The sequence below is a fragment of the Diabrotica undecimpunctata genome, chromosome 10, assembly GCF_040954645.1.
Source record: "Diabrotica undecimpunctata isolate CICGRU chromosome 10, icDiaUnde3, whole genome shotgun sequence".
NCBI lineage: Eukaryota > Metazoa > Arthropoda > Insecta > Coleoptera > Chrysomelidae > Diabrotica > Diabrotica undecimpunctata.
Window position 1 is genome coordinate 44,577,963 of NC_092812.1, and position 17,565 is coordinate 44,595,527.

The 17,565-nt window shown below is 34.2% G+C and overlaps 2 protein-coding genes across 17 annotated transcripts in view; one reads left to right on the forward strand and one right to left on the reverse strand.

Annotated features, from left to right (window-relative positions):
* LOC140451819 (uncharacterized) overlaps positions 1 to 14,377 on the forward strand; it is a 42,671-nt gene extending 28,294 nt beyond the window's left edge. The window contains exon 7 of the mRNA XM_072545706.1: positions 12,078 to 14,377. Within this exon, the coding sequence (XP_072401807.1) occupies positions 12,078 to 12,319 (242 nt within the window). The 3' untranslated portion in view covers positions 12,320 to 14,377. The remainder of the gene's footprint in view (positions 1 to 12,077) is intronic.
* The window catches only part of bt (projectin protein bent), a 105,983-nt gene continuing 102,781 nt past the window's right edge, over positions 14,364 to 17,565 (reverse strand). For all 16 annotated transcript variants that reach the window (XM_072545705.1, XM_072545695.1, XM_072545702.1 and 13 more), the window contains 3 exons: positions 17,246 to 17,545; positions 16,809 to 17,188; positions 14,364 to 15,096 (listed from right to left, as the gene is read on the reverse strand). In XM_072545705.1, the coding sequence (XP_072401806.1) occupies positions 14,839 to 15,096; positions 16,809 to 17,188; positions 17,246 to 17,545 (938 nt within the window). In that variant the 3' untranslated portion in view covers positions 14,364 to 14,838. The remainder of the gene's footprint in view (positions 15,097 to 16,808; positions 17,189 to 17,245; positions 17,546 to 17,565) is intronic.

A 17,565-nucleotide genomic window follows, 5' to 3' on the forward strand; every position in this document is an offset into this window, starting at 1 on the left:
TATATTATTATGTTAAATATTATGTTGGGATTAGGCCACTATTAATTGTAATGAAAATTACATTTTTAACTATTGTTTGATGTTTCGATTTTCACTCTGGAATCGTTTGAAAAAAATTATTTAAAAAATTGTGCGATAAGTATAACAAACAAGTTACGTTTTTCAACAATAAAGAAAAATCAATCAAATTCACCATTAAAAAAATTAAAAAAGAAAACAACAATTCACTTCATTTTCTGGATGTTTCAATCTCACAAGAGGATACAGGATATTTATGTAACCAAAGTTTACAGACTACTTACCCACACCAACAGATGTTTAAATAACCACTCAAACCGTAAACATCAAATAAGAGATTATCAAATCATTATACGATAGAGCCCAAAACATTTTGTCTAATGAAAATGCATTTCAGGATGAAAAAACTCTGCTAACAAAGGTTTTGACAAAAAATGATTACCTATTGTGATTTATAAACTAAGAATTTCACATGATTGAAGAAAGGAAACAACAAAACACCACAAGTAATCCAAAAACACTCAAGAAGAGATTCAGAGATGACAACAATACCATATGTAAAGGGCTTATCAGAAGAATTAAAAAGGATAGAAAAATAAGTACAACATCACAACAACATTCAAAACAACCAATACACTTAGGTCTACCCTGTTCAAAACTAAACCTAACAGCACACACGAAAAATCAAAGAACTGAATCTATAAAATACCCTGTGACTGCAACAATTTATATATGGGAGAAACCGCAAGACCACTAAGTGTCAGGATAAATGAGCATGAAACATACATCAAAAACAAAGACTTCGACAAATTACAGATATGTAAACATAAACTTGGTACATATATAAACATAAACTTGGTACAACGTTAGTACATAAACTTGGTCTTTTCCCTCTTCAACTATCAGGATCTTTTTATATCAATTACTTTACAGGAGGCCAATTTTGTTTCAATTTAATTTTTAATTTCTTCCTCATATATTTTTTTGCATATATTTCTTAATATACTCTTGCAAGAAACATTGTGATTATTGGTCCGATCCTGAATGTCAGCCATGAAAGTCGACTTAATTCGAGCTCCACAGCTCATCGTTTTTTCAATAGAAAAAGTATAAATTTAAATATTCTAATTAAAAGTGATATATTAAAGAAGTTTACAGTGATTTGTGAAGTGCAATAAGAACTTCTTCCAAATATAGTCTATAAGTCCATGGGAGATTTTTAATGGGTCAAATGACCCAGCATGAATCACATATAAAACAATACTACAATAATGTAATAACAACTTTAGAAACTATGCCGTCAATTCTTATCGGTACACGTGAGTCACAGATAAGATAAACTTACCACTCATGTGGGTAAGTTTTTTTGGCCAAACATTTTTGTACGGCATTTATAACTAAGATAGTGTCGTACGGTTGGATCATCCCCCATGGTATCTGGAGTTACTGGATAATTACCAGCCGCGGCCTGAAATGATGAATGAAGACTCTTCCATTCCATCTTCTTATTGTTTGAGAAATAATATTGTTTGAAAAAGATTTCGATTAACACCAACGAGAGGTTCACCGGGGTGCTACTGGCAATGCAGAGTACTTTAGCAGTTCGAAATTTCTTATATTTAAATATATATCTTACATGAAAGGGTTTATTAGTACTCCATGCTCAGAAGACACCAACCAACAGAGATGTCGGTTCCTCAGGTCTTGATATGCAATTAAGACTATTTTCCTCAATGCATAGGAATACCGTCGAGCGTTGAATCTTTGACTGTTCACGAATTGCGAAATAATTCCAAGTCCTTTCTAGACTTTTACTTATTTCGACAATCACGTTTCAACAGCAAAGAGCTTACTTCGGATCGTTACCTTTCGCGAAATAATTCTAAGTCCCTTCGAACCTTTATTTATTTCGAACGAATGGTTTAACGGCAAAGTGCTACTTCAGCTTGTTCACCAATTCGAGGAATAATTCTAAGTCTACTCGGGCTTTATCCTCGGTGACCTAGCGAAGCCCAGCGGCAGTTCGACAAGTTGCGAAATAATTCTAAATAAATTAGATTTGTATTTATTTCAAACAATATCTGTCTGAATGGCAAAGTGCTTGCTCTCTTCGAGCTGTTCGGTTATTTTTTCGAAATAATTCTGTTCTATAATAATAATAATTCTAAGTCTGTTTCCAGACTATTTCCAACAAAAGATAGCTTAAAAGTGCCGAATTCCTTCATTTTTTATTTGCGAGATAATTTCAAAGTCGTGAGACTTTATATTTATCTTCAGCAAATTTCTAAGTATGTAACTTTTCTTCGTTGACGAAGTCTCGAAGTCTCGGAGCTACTCAGCCAAAATAGGTCTTGCTTAATCAAGATTAAGAACTAGCGTGTCTTCCGATTGCATTGTTGTCTTGTTGTTCTTTCGGTTGGTTGTCTTTTCTTTTGGTTGATTTTGTTGTCCTGTTTTAGATGTGACACCTCTTCAGAACGTAGTTTGTTTTATTTTGAAGGCCGTCATTGGGTCGCTGGGTTATGTCTCACTAGTGGTTCGCGTCAGTGGATGTAGTCCTGTGGAGGAGGTGGTACACATGGTGGTCAGATGCGAAAAAGTTTAAGCTAAAAGAATAATTTTCAGAAATTATTAGTAAAAAATATATAGTTATGAATTATGAATGAATTTAATTAATAACTGTATAAAATGATGTGAATCGCGGAGAGGGCAGCTGTGGCTATGTCCTCACTACAGACAGGTATACTTGTGAAATGGGATCAGGAAAACACAGACAACCGATCCCTCCCTGTCCGTAGCAGAGCTCGAAGTGAGCTATTTATCTGTTGTGGCGGTAAAAAAGTGGAGTTTCCTCCAGGATATTTATGTATTCATCAGGGAGTTCGTTGCTAAGGTCAGCAATTTAGTGGGTCGAAAGGAGAGTTTGCGTTTGGGAGATCTGATGAATACATTGCCAAAGGATGAGCAGGCAGTTTTAATGATATTTTGGGCTCTGAAGTTTTGGCCACGGGTGGTTTTGATTGTATAATTCATGCTCAGAGAGGAGAGAATCTCATTGATGGGCTGGATGTTCGATAGTTGATGAGTATGTTTGCGGAGAGGTAGTCGGGGTGTTTGTAGTTTACTCTACTCAGTATTCCCCGTTCCAATCCCAGCAGTTGATGTATGTGTGTATAAGTGAACGTGAATGTGTCCGTCCGAATTTACCACAGAGGGCACTGAGTAAACCGACTCTTCTCCTCACCCTGTTACGAGTTGCAGCCAGATCAGCCCTCCAGTTTAGTGTTTCACACCACACCACACCGAGGTACTCTATCTGGTTACAGAGTTGGAGTCGGTCGCCACAAAGTCTGAGGTCGATTCTTTCGGCTAAGTTGTGTGGGGTGTATCCGCTGAGATTAAGATGTCTGAAGAGAATTAATTAAGTTTTATATGGGTTAGGTGTTAATCTCCATCTGCCGCACAATCTATCGTGGTCAAGGTGATTTTAAGCAAACCTACATAGAGCATTTGCATCTCGAGATGTTGTTACGAGAGCAGTGTCATCTGCGTAGAATAAAGTGAGGGTGTTTGTATTTCGTGGGTTGGGAAGTCACTGTTGCATATAGTGTAGAGTAGTGGTGCCATCACGGAACCTTGTGGAACTCCTGCTGTAGGAGTAAATGAGTCTGAGAAATGACCTCGAACGTTTACCGTGATTTTAGGTTGAGTGACATAAGAATGGATAAGTCTAACGAATGGAAATGGCAGGTCTATGTTCAGTAGTTTCTTGACCAGTTCAGCATGCCAGACTTGGTCGAAGGCTTTTTGAACATCGAGAAAAATGCCTAATGATAGTTTACTGTAGTTTAGACTTTGAGTAATGTGTGTGACGATTTCTGTCAATGCCGATATGGTGGAGTGACCTTCTCTAAAGCCGAATTGAAATAGTAGGGATAATATTGTGCTTTGTGGTAAAGTCTTCGAGTCTCTCCTTAAGGTCCTCTCGAAGACCTTAGCCAAGACATTTAGTAGTGAAATCGGCCTATAAGAGTTTAGATTGATCCTGGGTTTGCCCTTTTTCTGGAGCATGCTTGTGTTTCCTACCTTCCACCTTGTGGGTGATAAAAAGTAGCCGAGTCTGAGAGTGGCATTGACAATATTCGTCAGGTAGAGTGTGGTGCTCGGCGGAAGGTGCTTCACGCAGTACCTGGCAATGTTGTCAGGTCCTGGTGAACTTGAACTGCCGATTCGGCAGAAATATTCGAATGTTTGTTGATCCACAGGTGACATGATCGGATGTTCATGAGGTTCCTGTGAATCGAAGGGGGTGGCGAATCGTCTTTCTATGTCTCTCTCGGGTCTTACCGAGAGAGACTCTCTGTGGTCGTTGGGGGTGATAAGTGTATTTTGAAATAAATTTTGAAGGCGTCGGCATTCTGTTAATTAGAGTTGATAATTTTATTATTAACCACAAGAAAGCACCGCCCTTACGATAATCAAGACTAGAGGTGGCTACTCGCCATTATCTGGCATGCATATTATTAACCTGTAATTTGATTAGCGCGAACAGGCGGTTATATTCTGTTTTGACAAAGGGGTTGCGGGTACGTTGAAACTGACGGATGAGTCATATCTTTTGTTTTATTTTATCAATTTTATGGGGAGGAAGTGGTGATTTTGCAGGGTTAATGACCCTATTAGGGACTGATATCTCAATTTCTTGATTTATCAGTTCATTAATAACCGTGATACCATGATCGATATGATCAGGATAATTTAAATTACCTAACTGAGGAATATTAGCTGACAGATGATCTTTGAAGCGGTTCCAGTCGGCGTGTTTGTAGTCTCCTATTGTAAAGGGAGGATTGAGGGGTAAAGGATTTAGCATCCGTTCTTTTACTAAAGAAGGAATGTGATCCGAAGTGATTGAGTGGCCCATTATGCACTCGTCACCTAATACATCGATTAAATCGTAAGTACATACGACATGATCGATGGATGACATGCCCATGGGACCCAAAAACGTCAGCTCACGGTTATTCATACGATCTAAAAGAAGGTCAAGGAGCAGGTCTGGTAGGAGAATGCCGGCACAGTTGGTTACCGTGTCGCCAAATTGTAATAGAGCGGGTGTTTGTAATAAGAGCGTAGTGTAAGTGTGGTGTTGTTATCGAGGTGGATGTCCACTGTCAGGAAGTCTTCATCATTCAGGATAATGTGCGGAGGAATGGTGTCATGGTAAAAAGGGATTCCATATTTGATAAGGATGCCATTATTGAGAGATATCTGGCAGCGGGGACAGTGAAGGGTGCAGTAACCAAAGAAGGTGGGATCTGTTTTGGAACTAAAACAAATATAATAAAAAACAGAACAATACAATTTTAAATTAGTAAAATTATTGTATAACTTACATAATTTGTACAGACAACAACAAATGAGACAAATTGTAGCCACTGCTTGAGACACCCAAATGTAATTATAAACAATACTAATTTTGTTTCTTTGTTATACATTAAGAAACTCGTCAACTGAATAATATGGTCTTTCAGTGAGATAGATTTTTGTCATCTTACGAAACTTAATGAAAGATGTTGCGGATTTAATTTCTCTTGGAAGGTGATTATAAAGTTTTTTTGCACTATATAGAATAGAATTCTTTACTAGCTGAGTGGACGGGATCGGTAAATAAACGTTACAATCCGAATTTCTAATGGAGTAGCCATGATCAGGTCTATCGGGAAAAATGTTTAGATGCTTGCGAATCAAACAAACCGTTTCCAAAATAAATAAAGGGGGAAGCGTCAAAATTCCGTGATTTTTGAAGTAGGTCTTGCAATGAGTTGTTTGTTTGAGACCAAATAGATAACGAATTGCTCTTTTTTTCAACTTAAAAATAGAATCAAATTGGGCCGCTGTACTAGAATCCCAAAATGGAAGCCCATATCGAAGATGGGACTCGAACAATGAGAAATATGTCATTTTGACAGAAGATAAAACTAGTTCCTTCGAAACAGATCTTATTGCAAAGCAAGCCGAGGCTAGTTTCTTCCTTAAGGAGTCAGTATGCAAGGACCATTTAAGATTGCTGTCGACAAGAATACCTAGATGATGTGATATTTGATTATTTAGTGAAATACATGTACTTACCACATTTGGTGCAATAAATTTTTTTTTAATTGTACTTACCACATTTGGCGTAACACAATTATGTATTTGCTAAAAAAACGACAGGTACCAATTATTTTATACTTTTATGTAAATTAATAAACAAAATTTAAAATGAGACAATTAATAAAGTATTCTCTAACATTAATCGCTATTTTCAAGGTCACTTGCATTTAGCACCATGGGTTCATTCGTTTGTGGAAGTTCTTTTATAACATTTTTATAGTCTAGTTTAAAATAACCGATTCCCATTTCTTTTTTCATTCCTGCTTGCGTTTGTTTAAAATATCGATTTCAAAAAAGCTTTCTTCCGTAAGGTTATACTTGTCTAATGTTAAACCCTATTCATTTTACAAATTCCCAATCGTCAATAGAACCACGTGTAGGCCAAACAGGGTCGTACTGATGTACGACCTATGTATGATATGATTTTTAAAAATATTTACTTTTGAAACTGTTAGTGTAAGAATTTCTTGAAATTTAATCATTATATCACAATTAAACTAAATTCTAAAAAATAACACGACCAGTAAATAACTTAACAATAACTATAACATAAATATAACACAATATATTAACTTAAAAAACAACACGATACAATTTGAATTTAAAATACTGGCAAGTCGGGATCTGTAACATGAGAATCTGTCTCGCTTAAGGTAGTAAATTATATTTAATAGCCTCTTGACGAATGAGACGGCGAATATCAACACGTGCTCATGTTTACTGATTGGAATTTGGTAAACGAATGAACTTTAGGAGTTTCCTTCTGGAAACGAAGCCACTTGATTCTGAGCCAGTTAACTTTTTCTTTATTTATATTTAGTGTTGTGTTAAATACACTATCCTCAACGAATTTTTGCAAATCGAAAAAATCAGTAAATTTCATATTAGTGACATAATATTCCCTAGGTTTTAGCCTGGCCGTCGAAATTAATAAACACCATTCACGTGTAGAGTAAATTTTCTTATGACGTTTGGCCCTCTCTATCGTGGAGTGCATCGAGTCTGCCTTTATATGAGTGTCCAGTCTTCATAAATTTTAGGTCAATAATCTTTAAATTATCGATTTTATTAACAGCATATAACATGACTGCGGTCACAAATTTATTTCGATTTTGACCACCGCATGTATCAGAGAATGATGCCACGTGTGTCACAGTTTCCGGTAAGTTCATTAGATAGTTCAATAAGCAACTGCTAATTTCAACACTGCCTGTATTTTCATGTGTTTCATCCCAAACAAAACAGTGCCCATCAGAATTGGATGTATAAACATTCACCATAAATGGTGAAATTATAAACATTTAATTTGTGTTTATAATAAATTTGATTGTCACCTGCGTGAGGAATAGGCAAAATCGCTTGCAAATCAAAAGATATTGTCCTAAAAGTTTTGCCTTCGTCTGCGCGTGATCTTTGTTTATCATCCGCTTTCATTTACAGAACATCTTTTTCGCGTTACTTGTGATTGTTGTAATCTTCTTGTAGAGGTCCTTTGTCTTTGGCGATATTGTATGAATTGCATTGCGAACATTGATCTTTCTTAGGTTTGTAAAAATCCAATCTCGGATCATATTCGTGAAATGTTTTTTGGTAAACAAAAAGTGATACAGCTTGCACATTCTTTTGCATACAAAAATCGTACTTGTACAATCTATACGTTTTAGAAATATTGAAGTCAGGTGATAGGTACTGCTTCTGTGAATCACGCCTACAATAATATGATTCTATTCTTGGGAACAAATCAATGAGTTTCTTCACTAATTGTATGCTGTCCGAAGCAGTGACATTTGGTGGTTGGACAGCAATTCTCTTATCACGTTCGATATAAAGCCCGTTTGCACTCCTACCATTTGCACAGTTTTCGACTACTCTATGCGAAATCGCAAATGTAGTACCACAGAAAAATTTTAAACATTCTCTGTGGTTTTCTCTGTGGATTTGCATTTGCCGCAATCCACATTCTTAGGTTTTTTATCCGGTACTTCTTTTCCACTTCGATTAATATACTTTTTCTCACTTAATCTTAATTTCTTAACAACGGATCGGTGCCAATTGATTCTGTTCGCTTTTCGTTTCCTTTTTTTCTTATTTTTGTTCTTTTTTGTTTACTCCGCGATATTTTCAAGCATTTCGTTATCAGACTCAGTCGAAGAATCATTACCATATACAAAAGGATTGTAAGAAGTTGACGATTCTGGATAAGGTTCACTCAATTCTTCATACTATACAACCTCTTCAAAAACAGAGGATTCTGGAATAGCAACTTCACTACTTTTTTGTTCAGATGTTTCTAAAAAGATAGGTGTTACTAATATATGGATCACATTAAATTAATTGCTAACCTTTACCTTCAACAGAAAACAAGAGCTGTCTATTTCCTTCCGAGAGTTCGCTATGTTTTTCACTTGGAACAGTAACATCTAAAGGTTTAGGTTCAATTGTTTGTATTATTTCTGCTAGAAAAAATGATTTTATTGGTACAAAAATAGTATGCATAATAAAAATTTCAAACTTAATCGCCCGGGGTCAAAAATTCGGAAGCTATTTCTAAAATAAAAGGAAACTTACCGATATTAGTGTTTATATTTCCGGATAATACTAGGTTCACCAATTGTTTACCCCTTGAAAACGACCTGATTGTACCCGAATTAAAGCAAAACTAAGCTTAGTTTTTACTGGACACAAACGTGGTAATTTCATTAACGCTATTTAATTCAGCTCACACAAGTGTTAAGTGCTCTTACAACATGTGGAGTAGAATTCTGTAGTGTAAAAGTACTTGCCACTTTTGGAAGATGACGCTGGTGTCAACAAATTTAAATATTTTACTTTCAACTTGTGTGCATAAGAAAATTCATGTCTGAAATTATATGTTAGTGTATTTAACTAAATTTTACTAAAAATGCATTTACAACATCTGTGCACTAGACCGTTGATATTAGGTATTAGATCTACGCCAATCTTTTATGTAGTTTCATATAAATATATTTAAATTAGACATGTCACAAGAAATCAGTTTCAGAAGCTTCATTATTTAATATATATTTAATATTAGTGTTCCTGTACCGATGGCCATAGTTGTCGAGGTACTTTATGTAAATAAAAAAAGTATAAATAAATACCTTTTATTGATCAGTGAAAATTCGAAAAAATCATTTTTTTGCACTAAATTGTTTATAATTAAAAAAGCCATCAGAAATTTCTACAGAAAACGTACAGAAAAAGTCGTCAAATACCTGCCTATTGAAATGCCAAACCGATTAACTTTTGCTTATTTACCTGTAGTATAAATAAGTCCAGCCATCAAAATATTCATTGAACCATAAAGTTGCGATGAATTACATTCTACGATATTATTGATCGGCATTGACGAATAGAAATCATTCTAGGTAGAATTGGAAAACAATTGGCCAAGTAGTTACCACCCAATTGCGCTGATTTGTTTAAAAATAAATATGTGGTCATTTAATAAACTTTTGATTTAATGATTGAATAATTATTTTTAACATAATTTTATACGTTATTATATATGTATATGACATAGAAAACTTGTTGGTCTTTAGTTGTTTAGCTCAATTTTATTTCCTTTTTTATGTCTTGATAGCATGATAATCGCGTTGTTACAATTATTTGGAATTTTACTGTCGCAAGACGTTTATTAAATATTATTTTTAACTCTTTCTGTAGTTCATTATCTCACCAGCTTCAATAGTTTAGGGATGACACCGTTTTCACTAGCTGCTCTGTTGCTTCTAAGATCTGGTTTTGCTCCATCCATTTCGTCTAAGGTAGTGACGCCAAATAAGGCCACAAGGCCAGTGCAGAGCGACAGTCCTTTGAAGTTACGTGGCCAAGCTGCCAAATGACAGCTAACAACCAGAAAATTAATAGTCAGTGGGCATATCACACAATATAAATTCTTAAGAGCGTAGGCGCAAAATTTCGGGCCAATGTTTTTTAAATGCATTCATTTTTTTCGAATCCTGAAAAAACTAATAAGTATTTTTGAAAAATTTAAACGCAGAATGAAAGACTACATTATTACTGAGGGCCGAAAGTCCCTGAAAACTTCTATAATGTTTATTTTAATAAGTTACAGGGGTGAAAAAAAAAGAGAAAATTTAGTGTGATTTTTAATTTCAAATATCTCATTCAAAAAAACTTTTTGTTTATTCTAAGGGACTTTCGGCCCTCGGTAATAATGTAATCTTTCATTCTGTTTAAATTTTTCAAAAATATTTGTTAGTTTTCTCAGGATTCGAAAAAAATGATTGTATTTAAAAAGCATTGGCCCGAAATTTTGCGCCTACTCTCTTAAGCGAAACAAAGAAATTACTAAAAATCTTAAAATTACAACAGAACAAGACTTCAAAATTGCAAAAACATGGTTGCAAATAAACAAACTTACATTAAATTATGGAAAAACTAAATAGGTAGTCATCTACTTTTTGCTATATACAAAAGTTGTCTGCCAATTTTTAATTCGTTAAATATAAATAACAAAGATCATTGAAGGTACTACGTCATGCGCCAATGTTTTTCTTCTATTTCCTTTTACAATAACATTATCTTCAAAATGCAGTTCACAAATCCTATAATTATTATAAAGTGAATCCATTTTGAATAACAAATCTTCTCGTCTGCAAGCTTCTATCCACACTTTGGCACTACAAATTTTTAACAGAACATATTTTAAACAAAGAACTTTTTCTGTATTTATAAATAATACTTTATTACTTACAACTATAAGAGTATTAGTATATTCTAAGTATATTGTATGTAATGAAATATTTAACTTTTGTCAATATCTAATCTTAATAAATTTACAGTTTTCTCCTAAGTCACAAAAATGTCACTAAATATTGAGATATACAACAAATAAAGTTTTAATATTTTTTATTTGTAATTCCCATTTAAAACTCCTAAATATTTTATGTACTTCGATCCATATATTTGATCTTTTTTATTTATATTTAACGAATTAAAAATTGGCAGACAACTTTTGTATATAGCAAAAAGTAGATGAGTACCTATTTAGTTTTTTCATAATTTAATTTAAGTTTGTTTATTTGCAACCATGTTTTTGCAATTTTGAAGTCTTGTTCTGTTGTAATTTTAAGATTTTCCTAATTATCGGTCTAATTATGATTCCAACAATTTTTAGTTTGAGCATTTTAGTAATTTCTTTGTTTCGTTTAAGAGCGTAGGCGCAAAATTTCGGGTCAATGCTTTTTAACATTTTTTTGGAATCCTGAGAAAACTAACAAATATTTTTGGAAAATTTAAACACAGACTGAAAAATTACATTATTACCGAGGGCCGAAAGTCCCTTAGAATAAACAAAAAGTTTTTTTGAATGAGATATTTGAAATTAAAAATCACACTAAATTTTCTCTTTTTTTTTTCACCCCTGTAACTTATTAAAATAAACATTATAGAAGTTTTCGGGGACTTTTGGCCCTCAGTAATAATGTGGTCTTTCATTCTGCGTTTTAATTTTTCAAAAATACTTATTAGTTTTTTCAGGATTCGAAAAAAATGAATACATTTAAAAAACATTTGCCCGAAATTTTGCGCCTACGCTCTTAAATCAAAAATATTCTCGTGTATAAAACCCTCTATATATGTATTTTTATTTCCTAAAAATACTATATTCGTATTGTTGTCTTCGAGCGCGCTGACACCCGGCAACCATCTGTTGATTTTTTGACCTGAGCCTTCGGAGCTATATGTTTTCTTTTATGAAACCAGTTTGATAATATCTTATTACAGTTTGATGAAAATTCTAAAATGTACCTTACTCTTTAGAAATATTTTAAGTGAGTGGCTCACATAGGTACATAATACTACTAATAAACATAAATTATATTTGCAATTGACTAAACATTTGTCTTTTATTTCAGGCAAGTGTTTAGGGATCATAATTGGAGGACATCTTATAAAAGCCATTGGAATTCGTCAAGCTTTCCAAACATTTGCTACCGTAGCTTTACTGTCAGGAATTGTCTACATTACAGTTCACCATTCCTACCTTAAACAGCCTGTGAACCTTAAAGCCGGTGAGGCCGATACGGATTCTTCTACTATTTTCGAAGGTGCTACATGTAATTCAGTGATAGACCTAACACAATCAGAAGACGAATAAGAGGACCTTAAGGAATAAATCGAGAAGACTGTTTTAATTATAGTAATTTTATATCGATATTTGTCATAAATACCAAACACCCATAAACAAAATTGGCCTTTTTCAATGTTATTCTTCCATGTTGTATCTGATTCTTCTAGGAAATCTAGTAAGGAAAATCGTGGAGGTTCATTGGACTGATTAAAATACAGCATTGTTTTGTAATACAGAGTGTAAAAGTACAATGGTACCGGGGTTTATGGGCCGCAGTTTGGAATTGTCGTTCCTCACGGTTCTTCTGCAATTGTGGCAAATATTATAAAAGGCGGTGTGTTCAGTTACTCACTGATAACGGGTTTTTCTCTTGTTCTTCTTGTTATTTTTAGTTTATGAAATTTTTTGTGTGGTACACGTTAGGGCAGCTGTGGTTGTCACCTCCATATAAATACGTATAATTGTACAATGTGATCCTGAAACTACAGAAAACGGATCACTGACTGTTCGAGTAAGCTATTTACCCTACGATGGTAAAAAATGGATTTTCCTTCAGTAAATCAATATACTCATCAGGTATTTCGTTGTTGGCAGATGCCAGCAATTTAGTAAGGATTATTGGACTAGGTACATGGTATGCTCAGAATATAGAGTAAATCTATTGATCGGTCTTAAGTTTAGGAAGTCACTGTTGTAACAGGTGTTGGCTACTTTCCAAGGATTTAGAAAGAGGCAGAATTTGAGGGAGGTGTTGACAATTTTCGTCATTATAGGTGACGTTTGGTAAGAGTCGTTTTAAACTGTTCCTGGAATGTTGTTAAGACCTGTTGTATTGTTATTACCTGACCTGTCTATAGTTTGTTGATATACAAGTAAAATAAGTGGACTATCATTGTTTTCCTGTAGGTCGACGTGGTTTATAAGCATCTCTTAGATTAATCTCTCAGTTTTATATTAGAAGACAGGGTCAAATCTTGGACCGTTTAGAATGAAAAGATATTTGAAATGTATACCTAAGAGGCTTGTACTTTTTTAACCTTAAGTTCCTCTCACTTCTTCACTAGAAGGTGAGAAGTGAGAAGTAGAGATATACATCAGCGACCATTTTGACGATGCTACTCTGCTACAAATACACATACTATTTGTAAAACTAAAATAGGCACGGATCGCAGTATTTTAAAAATCAGAAGTCGGAAAGGCAATACAGCAAGGCAAAAATAATCAGGCATCTGGACCAGATCAAATTAAGTTTTCGGATGAGCAAAGCATTATCTATTTAACTGCTTCTTTTAATAGAATTTACAATTAAGAAATAAAACCCCGTGATTAGTTGAAGTCGTTGTTCATAAAGAAAAACAGACCCAACATATGCAGTGACTTTTTGATTAGTTTGTAGAGCCACAACCTAACGAACCAAGACATTTTTACGAATTCTACAATATTTCTTGTGTACGAAAGCAGAAGCACACAAAATTTGTGAATTACGAAAGCAGAGATGTGGAAAGATTCTGGGAAATTGTAAACATGATGACGGCCGTCTAAATACGAACAGAGCACCTAAAGAAGAAGTCTGTCGGAACATCCGTTAAATATTAATTTGATTCGACTAAATTTAGGGCGTTGTCTTGTGTGATGGTGTAACATCTCCATTTTGTATACAATGATCTACTTTTTATTTTGTGACTTCTAGATCGTCCGTAGAATCCACATAGACAGTATAATTTCAATACCACCGCTACCATTTTTAATGACTCTTCATCAAAAATGATTTTGTTTTAGTGCCAATTAGTACAGGAAAACATTTCTTTCGCCATTTTTATATACCTTTGAATTCTTTTCTATAAATATATACATGAGTTGATTTAGACAATCGTTTTAAGCCATTCTTCTACCTTTTTTCTTCTTTTTCTGCCTATATAGTGACTCTGTTAGCAGCATTTTTAAAAGGTACATTTACATGACATGTGTATATTTGAATTGATTTCCTGAAGACTCAGACTTTTGCTGTTTGACCTTGTCAATCTTCTCGTCACACATTTATTTACAGATTAATGATTTAGTAAAATAAACGTTTTTAAAAAATAATATTTATTTTTTCTTGTTAACATAATATGGTACAATTTTGATTGGGCATTGCAAAAGCAACATGTTCGTTTTTATGAGACTTAAATAATTAATAAAGATGGTTTGATGAAAAATGGCCTAAGCTCTTTCACACTAAATAAAATAAATGTTCTCATATCATACCAGTAAAATAAAAAAATCGATAATTCTGCTCCTTCTATCGAAAATAAACAATGAAAAAGTCGCTTGATGTCAATAAGTTGTTGGTAATTACTCATTTGTATAGTCTTTACCAAAAGGGTGGATGTTATAAGTAGAGGATGCCGATGGTAATTAATGTACAAAACGGAGTAATTAACAACCAAAGATTCATATAAAACACTTAATTAAAAATATATAATTTTACACATACTAGTACGTCAATACAATTTTGGAGCAAGTCGTTCGTTAGTCAGCGTTTTGATAGCGCGGTCAAAGTATTTCTAGACTTCACTAGGTGGTACTACGTTGAGTGAAAAGGCCGCGAATGTTTCTCCCTTCTTTCCAATTGCTTTAGCTTGGTATTGTCCAATATCGTTGGAATTACAAGACAAGATTTGTAATGTGTAGCGTTTTCCGTCAGCGGTGAAGTTGTATTTGGCGCTGCTTTCTTTTATGGCTTTTCCATCTTTCAACCAGTTTATCTGTAATGGTTCGTCTTCTGTCTCAGCTACGAAGGTTGCTGATTCACCTTCAGATACCTATAAACAAAACAAAAATAAATGTCTATACTTATATCAAATATATACAAATTATATAGGTAGAGGTAGATATAGAGGTATATATGTATATATAGAGGTAGAGCTAAATGAAAATAATGGGCAATTACCATTCATATACCAAATAAACTACTGCGTCCGGACGAAATTTATCCAATACTTGTACATAAGTATAATGATCTTTTGTACAAATTATATATGACAATACAGGCTTGCTTAGGACTAGGTATATACCAAGAGCACGGAGGCTCATAAAGGTGATTTTTATACCTAATCCTGTCAAAACTGGACAGAAAAAGTAAGTCCTCGAGACCGATAAATCTGATATCATTTGTACCGAAGACTCTAGAAAAACTGCTCGATACATATATTAGAGATGGGGTAATTAGTGTTTGAAAATCTGATATATCAGGAACAATAAGCGTATAGAGTAGGATTCTCTAAGGAAAGGACAGAGCATTATCTCTCACAGAGAGTTAATTATATTCTGGAAAAGCAAAAGGTTATGCTGGATGCATTTATCGATATAAAAGTAGCATTCAACAACATCTTCTACGAAACAATCACAAGCTTTTTAGCTGTAAGGAATAGACAAGCTGTAGGTGGATAAACTGCATACTGAAGAGATGTGTGATATGCATAACGTTAGTCATCACAGCGAATGTATGGCTTAATATAAGTCTCCAGAAGTTCACAATCGTAAAATTTACCAGAATGAGATATTTATAGGGATTTATATATATATATATATATATATATATATATATATATATATATATATATATATATATATATATATATACCTTGGGGTAATACTAGACTCCTCGCCTAATTGGAATCAACAGATAGAACGAATAACCAAAAGAGCACTGACTTCTTTAATGGTAGTCAGACGCACTCATCGAAAAATGTGAGGTTTAATACCAGACATGTTATATTCGATTTATAAGATAGTGGTAAAACCAACAATAACATATGCGTCAGTAGTATGATGGCAGCAAAAGAGTGTCAACCTTAAATCAAGCAATGCACAAAGACATGCGGGGAGGATAAAATGGGATATTGTAGACTGTGAAAAAACCTGAGTAAGGTAAAGGTTAGATCAGTACATACCCAAGAGATTGATGAGGCAGATTAAAAACATGATCCAGAATACAAGATTATACCTGATACACAGACGGGTCTAAAACCGCAGAAGGGTCGGGTGCTGGAATTTACAGTAGTGGTGAAAATGTAAACGTTTCTAGTCCACTAGAAATCCACTGGGACAATGTACCTCTGTATTAATTAACACGAGAACCTAAGCGGATTAATATATGCATATATAGTCAAATGGCTGTGGTGGGTTTTAAAAGCCCTAAGGTAGACTCTAGGGTGGTGTGGGAATGTCGAGAAGGACTTAAAAGACTGGCGGAACATAGTAGTGTCACACTGGTATGGGTGCCATGTCTTCAGAGAATACACTGAGATAGATACTTATGTTGTTAGTAAATACTAAAAGTAGATTAAAGCAAAACCTTTAACAGTAAATAAAGACTAAAGACTAGAACTTGAAACTGTGTAATTGGAATTAATGCAAAGAAAATGTCGATTTTGTACATTTTAAATAATAGAAATTTCTTGTTGTTGATCCGAATATTTGTAATATTTATGTAATATATTGTTTATGTAATAAGTGGAATATTTATACTTACCGTGGCGGAAATCGGGAATGTTTTGAAAACGGGGCTCTTGGGCTGTTCCCCTGAAACAAGAACATTTAGTGTACAACTGCTAAAACTTTCTCCAGCGTCGTTGAATGCTTCACAAGTGTATGCACCAGAATCTTCAGGGAAAATTTCTGCAATGATTAATTTGTAAATGTTTGCTTCGTTGGTATATTGGAAGTCTTTGGATGGTTTAATTTCTTTATTGTTATGTAACCAGATCACATCAAATTTGTTAGCTCCTATTATGCGGCAAGATAGAGTTACTGGCTTGCCATCGTCTACAAATGCTGATTTCAAATGGTCTACTATTCTTGGAGGTTTGTCTTCTGAAGATTTTTTCTTGCCGTTGGTGGCATTGGACATTGCTAGAAGAGAATAAAATGTTAGTCCATTCAACACTCAAAATATTTCAATTTACTTACGTTTAATGGTCAGTTTACATTTGGTTTCAGAAGTTCCTATAGAGTTCGTTGCCCGGCACACATATTCTCCTTCATCTTCAGGGTAAACTTCATTTATGTGCAATTTGGCTATTCCGTTTTTATATTTAAGGTCAACAACTTCAGAGGAACTCAATACTTTGCTATTTTTGGTCCAAACAATTTGGGGATCTGGATCTCCCTTTACGTGTGCAGTCAAAGTTAGACTTTCACCATCATTAATTGTTAAATCTGTGAGATTTTTGGTAAATTGTGGAGCGTACATTGTTGAGTCATCAGGCACTAAAATGTTTGTTCAATTG